This window comes from Balaenoptera acutorostrata, chromosome 12 (assembly GCF_949987535.1).
Source record: "Balaenoptera acutorostrata chromosome 12, mBalAcu1.1, whole genome shotgun sequence".
Classification (NCBI taxonomy): Eukaryota; Metazoa; Chordata; class Mammalia; order Artiodactyla; family Balaenopteridae; genus Balaenoptera; species Balaenoptera acutorostrata.
The window spans coordinates 88015576-88024870 of NC_080075.1; the positions used below are offsets into that span (position 1 = coordinate 88015576).

Genomic DNA, 9295 nt, shown 5'->3' on the forward strand with positions numbered 1-9295 from the left:
ATGATGTCCTTCTGACAATAAATCTAAAATCTGTTAGTCTGGGATGTGGAAGAGCTGTTTTTCAAACAAGTCACAAAGGGCTAAGATTCAGAATCACACTCGTGCCTAAAAAGTACGTAGGCCGTAGGCTGGGTTCCCACTAATAACTGCTGGGAGGGGCTTCTGGCCCCAAGGACAGCAAGGCCCCTGGGACTCTGTGCAGCCCAGATGCTCATTCTACCCCTGCAGTTAGAACCCTGTGCTTGTGACAGCAATGAGATTTCCAAGGCAACCAAGGACAACAGAGTGGAGAATTATGTCCCGGAAGGAAGTAGATTAAATTTTAATACTCACAAGTCAACATCAAATTTATTTTTAAAACTACATATCTGACAAAGCCAAATAAGCAAGACAGAACGGATGACGCTCTAAAGGAGGGTCTAACTATGAATATCCCACATATGTATACAATTTTTCCCTATTTTGAGAATATTTCAAAGAGCTCAGAGACTCAAAGAAACTGAGACAGCAATAAAAACCCCCAAAAGGGGGGAGAGGAGGGTTTTCAGATTCAGCCACAACTACTTATTTTTTTCCATTATTTCCAAAAACACAGGGCAGATTCCAGTGGAAGCACCAGACTTTGCTAAAATTGTGCAAAACAATTACTTCACCAAGAGAAAGTGATCATCAAGTGAAAATTTTAAAACACAGCTATATGCTGACCTGCTGCCAAGACAACAAACTGGTTAAAAAATAAGCAACAGTGAACAGACACATAGTAGTTTTCCACTCACTTACTCATTCAACCATTCCTTTCCCTTACTCTCCCCCAGGCCACACCAACCCACCCATGTAAGTCCCACCTTGGGGCCAAACACCCTGATCAGGTTCTATGGATTAACTATCATGTAATCTATTAAAGCAGTTAGCATTTAGTAAACCGGTTGTCTACCAGGTATTGTGCTGTGTATTATCTCATTAAACCCTCACAACCCTCTGAAGTAGACAGGTATTGTGATCCAGACTTTAAAGCCAAGGAAAATGAGAAAACATTAGGTATCTCATCCAAGTTCACACAAGTGGCCAGTGGTGGAGTCTGAACTTGAACCCAGGTCCATCTGACAAAGGAGTAATTTAGAGAAGTCAGCATTATTAAAAGTAACAGAAAGCAGCATCATTTCGGAAAACAGCAAGAAACCAAGTTCAAACTCCAGCTCTTCAACTTACTAGCTCTATAACCTTGAGCAAATTAACCTCTCTAAGCCTCCATTTCCTATGTGTAAAGCAGGGATGAGGAATAAATACAACAGATGTGAGGTTCGTAGTACAGGGTAGGGATCCATTAGCTACCCATAGCCCAGCTACAGGGGTACATATCAAAAAAACTTACACTTCAAGGGGTTTCCCTGGTGGCGCAGTGGTTGAGAATCTGCCTGCCAATGCAGGGGACACGGGTTCGAGCCCTGGTCTGGGAAGATCCCACATGCCGTGGAGCAACTGGGCCCGTGAGCCAAAATTACTGAGCCTGCGCGTCTGGAGCCTGTGCTCCGTAACAGGAGAGGCCGCGATAGTGAGAGGCCCGCGCACCGCGATGAAGAGTGGCCCCCGCTTGCCACAACTAGAGAAAGCCCTCGCACAGAGGCGAAGACCCAACACAGCCAAAAATAAATAAATAAATAAATAAAAATTTAAAAAAAAAAAAAATTAAAAAAAAAAAGTAGTATAAAAAAACTTACACTTCAGTTGTAGGATGACTTTTAGCAGACATAACTTATCTTGGAAATAATAGGTTCACAAACATTAACCAGTTTAAAATTAGTTTACTAATTCCATGACACGTTTGTTTAAACACAGGACCGAGGACTTGCACATTTTAAATTTATTTATATTTAAATTTATTTGTCACAATACCAACTCTCATGTCTCATTTCAGTATGAAGAGCAGATGCTTGTTTAAAATCAAAACATGAGGGCATCACTGGTTAAGGAACTGTTTCAAATTTAGTTCTCTCATAAACGTAAGCTCACATGTACCATTACCTTAGTATGTATACTGAATTTGCTTAAAGTGAGACAGACCTGTAATGATTTGGTTTTTTTTTCATTTTTGAGACTTTAACCAATTCTTGTTCTTAGATGGCAACATGGAGCAAGCCTGCAGTTTAGTAACATGGCCAAATCCAGTCTCTCTTTAATCTGCTCAGTAACTGAGCTCTAGGGTAATCTCCTGCACAGCATACAAAAAGAGCTTTGGAATTACACACTGCAAACTAAAATTAATCAGGAAAGGATATGCCAATTTTAATAGCAACTCCTATTTGCCTAGCTTTCCAGCATCTGCCAGTGTTAATAATATTTAACTGACAAACTTCAGTAGGGAAAAGAAACAGAACTTTAAACACAATTAAGCTCTTTTTAAGGCACTGTGTACAAAGCTTCCTTCCCTTAAAAGATATTCAGCTACCTCCTGGGCTGCAATCATTCCAAAAACATTGTTAATGGTGTATTTTCAAAACACGGTGAAAATTTTCTTCTTGCTTTTCAACCAGCACTTCTGAAAAAACTTACTACGTTCATCCCCATCTGCCTCATTTGAAGGCATCATCTTGAAGCCTTGCTAATACAGGTAGAATTAAGTGATGTGGGATCACAGAGCTCACTACAAAAGGTTTACATTCAGCTCTCCTCTACACAAAAAAAAGGGGGTGGGGGGTGGGAGGAAGGAAGGAGGGGAGAAAGCCCTCTACTATACTTAAAACACTCAGAATGTTGAATCTGCTACTTTTGATTTAGCCTATTATTGACTGTTTATGTCTACAAAGAAAAAAATTTCCATTAAGGGAAAACATTCTGGATTTTTTTTCCCCCGAGCAATTCCTAACAGCAGCTGCTTTGTTCAAGTGGGCAAAAACCTGAATGCCATCGCTTAATTTAAAGCTCTCTGGTGACCTCCCCTCACTCACTCTAGCCCAGTCAGCTCCTTCTAAAATACCTACCATACCCCATTTTAAGAACGTAACTTGACTTTCTGGCCAAGAGGAATTTAATCATCTATTCGACACTGGCACACGTGTGGCTGGTAAACCAGTTCCCTATTATGAGCCAAGAACTTGACACAGTGTCTCTGACCCTCATAACCACCTGGAAAGGATGCATTGCTAGTCTCGTTCGATAGGTAAGGAAAATGAGGGCAGAGAGGTGAGTAGCTGCCCCAAACCCCAGGCGGCGGTGGCCCTGGACTCACGAACTCTGCCCTTCGGTCCCAGGCGGCTCTGACTGTCACCTAAGCTTGCCGGTCCTAAGCGCTCTCTCCGCAGGATGTGCAGGGCTTACTAGTTAGCACTAGACGATGACTTTGCACCTTGACTAAAAGCAGGCCTTTTCCAGGCTGACGGGGAAGGTAGGCGTCCAGGGCTGCGAGCAGGTAAGACACACGTCCCCGGGGGTCAGCAAAGGCCTTTGGATCGGAAGCCCGGCTCGCCCACTCCTCCCCGGGCGCCGCGCGGCGCGGGGCGGGTCAGGCCTTCCTGGCTAAGGTGTGCACACCTTTCCTGGGCAGCCGGGGTCCCCCGGACCGACCCAAGAGTCGTGCAGAGCGGGTCCCGGGCACACGGGCACCGCGCCGGGCAGGCTGGGGACAGGGGCACTCCACGCGCTGAGAGGGGGACGCTGGGGGGCCGCGGGCCAAAGTTGGCGGCGCGGGGAGGGGGGGAACGGCGGGGGCGGGGGGTACCGCCCGGCCCGGGGCCCCGCGAGGGGATGAGGGGCGGGGGGGGGGTCTTAAAAAGGCCCAAGGTAGGCAGCCGGCAGCCGTCTCCTCCGAGCCACCTCCACGGAACAAAGGGCTTGTTTCGGGCAGGGTTCGCCCAGCCGCGTCCGGATCCCGAGGAAAAGAAACTTTTCCCGGGATGCGGGAGCCGGGCCCGGGGCGGGGGCGGGCTAGCGGGGCGCGGCGCTACCTGCGGCCGGAGCCGCCCGCCCGGCGAGGCCCGCCGGCGCCGCTCACCTCCTCGATGGCCGCCACCGTGTTCCGGCACTGCGCCGTGCGCGTGGTGAAGCTCGAGGCCGTGGGCGCCTTGTAGTCCTCATGGGTCTCGGCCACGAATTCCGACACGGAGATCTGGTCCGGCATCGCCTCAGAGCGCGGGCGGCCGGCCTCGGGGGAGCCGCCGCCTCAGCCGCCGCGAGGGCTCTGACCGGCCGCTCGGACGCCGACGCCGCCGCCCTCGCCGCGCCCGCAGCTCGCCCGGCCGGCGGACAAAGGGAAGCGCCGCGGCGCGGGCCGCCGCCGCGGGAGCCGCACGAGCCGCCGCACGAGCCGCCGCAGGGCGCGGGTCTGCCGCCCGCGGGGCCCGGCGGCGGGAGCAGGGGCCGCGCGCGCAGCCCCGCGCAGCTCGGGCCCGGCCCGTCCGCCTGCCGCGCCGAGGGCTCCGCCGCCGCCTGTCCTCCCGAGCGAGCCCCGAGGCGGACGCGCACAGCCGGCGGGAACTACCCGCCACCCAGCCGCGGGCCCCGAGCGCCTCCCGCGGAGAGGGGCGGGTCCGGGCCGGGGGCGGTGGCCGGCCGGGCGCGGGGCGGGGCGGCGCGGAGGGCCGGGCCGCCAATCCGCGCGCTCGCCGCCGCCGCAGCCGCCGGGAAGCTGAGCCTGCAGGAAGGAAGGCGGCGCGCGCTCCGGCTCGCCGAGCCGCTCGCCCGCTGCCGCCGCGCGCTGCATTGTCTCGGCGTTCGGGCCCCCGCCGCGCGCCAGGGTCCCAGGGCGCGCCCCGCCGGGCCGGCGGGTCAGACGGGGCCGCGTCCGAGCTTCCCGTCACTCATCCCACCCCGGGTCCGCGAGCGCGCGCGCAGGGTGCGATTACACCTCCCGGGCCGAGCCACTGTCCCCCCGTCTCGTCCCCGCCCCACCCCCGGTCGTGGAACCCTTCTTGGTGTCCCCCATAAACCGCCGGGAATGCCCGTCCGGGCGCGGGAGAAGGTGTGAGGAGCTCGCCCCCTGCAGGACCATGCGCGCCGCCTGGCAGATGCCTCCCGCGCCCCGCCCGGCAGCACCCGCCCGCCAGCTTGGGATTCGGTGACAGCCACGAGAAATGACCATAGAGTGAGTGCTTTTGTGCCATCCAATCCTCACGACCTCGTGAGGCAAGTGAAGAGATGGTGATGTATTTTACATAGAAGGAAGGCAAACGTTTCTCCCGAGAGCAACTGAGTGGCCCAGTGGGGTTCATATCCAAGTTGGAGCGCTTCCGAGGGCTTAACAGGACCCCTGCTCAGTGTCCCAGCCGTGTTTCCTATGCTTTTTTCCTAAAATCCTCGGTCGCTCTCGGTTGGTTGGAAACAGTTTCAGGGTACTAGGCCAGGATCCACTCTGGGCAGATAAGAATACGCTGAAATGGTACTCCTCTAGGAAGTGGAGGGGACCCAGGGAGTGTGTGAGAGAACCAGGAGAACGTGCAACACGAGAGGGCAAAGTTCATATATAACTGGCCCAGTAAAGAGTTTGAGTTAAAACAGATTTTCATTGAACGGCTCTTAAGGAAACTCTCATAATTATTTTTAAAAATCCAGCTTGCCAGTGGGGGAGGGGGGGAGGGATAAATTGGGAGACTGGGGTTAACATAAACACACTACTCTATAGAAAATAGATAACTAACAAGGACCTACTGTGGAGCACAGGGAACTCTTCTCAATACTCTGTAATGACCTATGTGAGAAAATATTCTAAAACAGAGTGGATATACGTATATGTATAACTGATTCACTTTGCTGTACAGCAGAAACTAACACAACATTGTAAATCAACTATAATAAATATTTTTTTTTAATCCAGAAGTTCTGAAGACACTGGTCCAATAAAATCACACCCCATAACTCTACACCAGGCATGTGGCATGGTTTCTGTAGCTGCCAGCAATAAAACCAAAAGAAACTTTACAAAAACCTTTTGTGCATCTGAAAAGGAGGAAGTGTGAGAGACGTTGGAAATTCAACGTGTGAGACAAAGCAGTCTCCTGACACTGAAGGACAGTGGACCAGTCAATCTTTTTTAAGCTCCCTTGTAAGAACTTGCTATATGAGGCGGCAGCATGGGTCAGACATTATGTATGGCCTTTGGTATTTTAGTAACATTGCATATGAAATTTCGCTTTCTGAAATAACTGTATCAGTGGATAGCTTTTATAACTGCACTAGGCAATGTTACCGTTGTTAAAACTGAAGCATCTCTGCTTCTATCTTCCCTTTATGTTTTTTCACCCTTTCGGTGTCTTTGGTGGTTTCCTCTATTTGCAACTTTCTACAATTCAAGTCCTATAGATAATACTTATATTAATGCACCCTTTCCTGCACCAGGCAGATTCTGTTCCCTCCTAGGTAGTTTTCTAGCTACAGTTTTGTTGTTCTTATCTTGGGTAAGCTTTCAAGTCTTGATTTTTAGAGGACTAGTATCTATCAGGCTATGGATTTAAGGATGTAAGAAGAGAAAGTAGTGTTTTTCCTTGACATCTAGTACAGCATTAACCAGACTGATCCAGGCTTCTTCTTCTACAAGGCCCAAGTTAAGCTTCGTGTTCTTTATTCTCTTTATGTGCAGTTACTGTCTTTTTTTTTTTGTAGTTTAATAGTATTTTTACAGAAACCTTAGTAGCCACAAAAATAAAATTGCAAAGCTGCATTGCGTTATACAAGTAGATGCAAAGGTTAGTGGAAAGCAAGTCATCACCAAGTCCACTGCAAAGAGAACGTCTGTGATAGAACACCAAAGCAATTTATTCCTCCAACCATCACTGAGAATCTCAAAAAACCTTGCGTAGCACAAAAGCCTAGAATTAAAGCAAGATCAGAATAAAACGTAGCTAATGGGTCTCTGAGATTAATATAATGAGAATGAGTAGTTTCCAACAAATAATAATAAAATGAAAGTTGAATGTGGATCAAGAAAACATTATAAACACACACTTTTTTTTTTTTTTTGGATTCATGAAGAAAAGAAGAACATGATGGGAAAACCATTATAGGTCTATACCCCCTTACCTAGAACTTTAAAATCTAAATAGCTCTGGAAAATCTAAAGTTGAAAAAAAAAAAACTGTTTTGGTGGTAAAATGATCTGAAATGAATTGACATGTGACTATTTACAGTCTTGCTTATCCCACTTCATATGAATATGTATGTTTTAGTGCAAACTATAAATGTGCTTGCTTATGGAGTATTGCCCCAGACCCCACTGGGGGTGACTCAAAATATCTAGTGTATGTGCTGTATTAACTCTCTAGAATCTGAAAAATTCTGAATTCTATACACATCTGGCCTCAGGGGTTTCAGATAAGAGGTTGTAGACTTGTATTATTTTAAAAAAAGAGAAGAAAAGTAACATCGTGTTGCAGACTTGTCATTTCTAGGAAAGAGGAAAGAAATCCTCTTCTCAAAAATGGGATTTTCAGCAGCCCATTGAGACTGGCCAACAGCCCATTTTCCAAAGGAATTTTCTGCCCCCAGTAGTTCTCAAGAACCTGAGATTTTCAACTCTCAAATCAAGTTTTAAAATATGTTCTTAACTCTGAAATTTGCTTGAGGGCTGGCTGGCTTAACACAAGACTTATCCAGTTCACTTGCTATTAATTTGTAAATGATTACTCTTGGAATGGAGAGATCTGTGTCTTAAAAGAACTATGGTAAACAGTGTAATTAAATAGAAAAACAACAAGAAGAAACACACCAGTGATGTGAACATGTAAGCATAATCAGAAGTTTCATTTCCATGCTTAACAAGATTCACCCTCAGACAGTGTTGCTGAAGGGACCAATTTATCCCCAAAGTGAGAGAAGTTTAAATACACTTAGCACAGTGTTCTCACCTTAGTACTCTAGGGGGAAAAAATAAGCATGCAGGAAGTATTTTACCAATGAAAACTTTGGTTTTGATGTCACCTTTGCTTCTCTGTGACTTTGAATAAGTTAATTAACCTCCCTGGACTCAGCTCATTTGTAAAATGAAAGCAGCTGGACTAGCTAATTTTGAAGACTTCTTCCCTGTGCAGGCATCTCATCATTCCATGATTCACGTTTTATGTTCGTTTGGTCACAAGAGGGAATTGCTACAAGGGCCATATTCCTACTGAGAAAATCTAATCATTGGTCCTAGACACTTGAGAGTAAGCATGTTTTATTTTTTATTTTTTTTGAATTTATTTATTTATTTTTAATTAATTATTTTTGGCTGCGTTGGGTCTTCGTTGCTGCGTGTGGGCTTTCTCTAGTTGCGGCGAGCGGGGAATACTCTTCGTTGTGGTGCACGGGCTTCTCATTGCCGTGGCTTCTCTTGTTGCAGAGCACGGGGTCTAGGCATGCAGGCTTCAGTAGTTGTGGCTCATGGGCTCAGTAGTTGTAGCTTGCGGGCTCTAGAGCGCAGGCTCAGTAGTTGTGGCACAGGCTTAGTTGCTCTGTGGCATGTGGGATCTTCCCGGACCAGGGCTCGAACTCACGTCCCCTGCATTGGCAGGCGGATTCTTAACCACTGTGCCATCAGGGAAGCCCAAGAATAAGAATGTTGTAGATGACACTGAGGGCTAATTTCCGAGAATGTTGTCATTTTGTTAAGCTGGTAGATTTAGATGACAAACTGATTTATTCATAGCTAACTTCATAGTAAGATATTAATACTTGAGGTCTGTTCATTTTGTTTGTTTGAACAAAGCTCTTTCTATCAGAGATATTCTGATCACTGAACTGCAAAAGTCAGTTCTAGATGAACGAGCTATAATGTACTGCACTGGAGGCAGCTCACGCTGACTCGAGAGAGCTGACCGCTAAATTTCCAGAGTTTTGCAAACTGTAGATTGTATCTGTACGGCAGAAATACCACTATAATGGTGTGCTGCTACACATCTTTTCCTAACTCTACGTTCTGGCGGCTTGAAATCGTCCACAGTGGGAGTATTTACACCAGCGCAACTGGCAAATGTAAAAAAATCAAGACTTTATTTATTGTTTTGTTGATTGTCTAAGCTTAATAAAGGGATCAAGAAAATGTTAAAAATGCAGATTTCAAAGCTCAGAAATAGGGGGTTCTAAATCAGAACATACTGTACAGCACAGGGAAAAAACAAAACAAACAAACAAAAATAGAAATAGGGGGTTCTGCAGAGAGGAATGAGCACAATTGTCACTCCCTTTATTTACACCTTTCAGTGGCATCACCTTGCCCAAAAAAAAAAAAAAAAATGGAGATTAAACTTAAAAGTGTGTCATGTCTGTAGTCTTTACATTGTGAGTAGTGAAAATATTGGAGGTAATATTCTTCCAGTATTTGCAAACTGTC

General features: G+C 47.2%; 1 protein-coding gene across 8 annotated transcripts in view; it reads right to left on the bottom strand.

The window, feature by feature from the left end:
• ASAP2 (ArfGAP with SH3 domain, ankyrin repeat and PH domain 2) overlaps positions 1-4474 on the bottom strand; it is a 161237-nt gene extending 156763 nt beyond the window's left edge. For 5 of the 8 annotated variants that reach the window (XM_057558091.1, XM_057558090.1, XM_057558088.1 and 2 more), the window contains exon 1: positions 3989-4474. In XM_057558091.1, coding sequence (XP_057414074.1) covers positions 3989-4114 — 126 coding nt within the window. In that variant the 5' untranslated portion in view covers positions 4115-4474. The remainder of the gene's footprint in view (positions 1-3988) is intronic. The other 3 variants (XM_057558089.1, XM_057558092.1, XM_057558093.1) reach the window with 3 other exon arrangements.
• Between the last annotated feature and the right edge of the window lie 4821 nt (positions 4475-9295).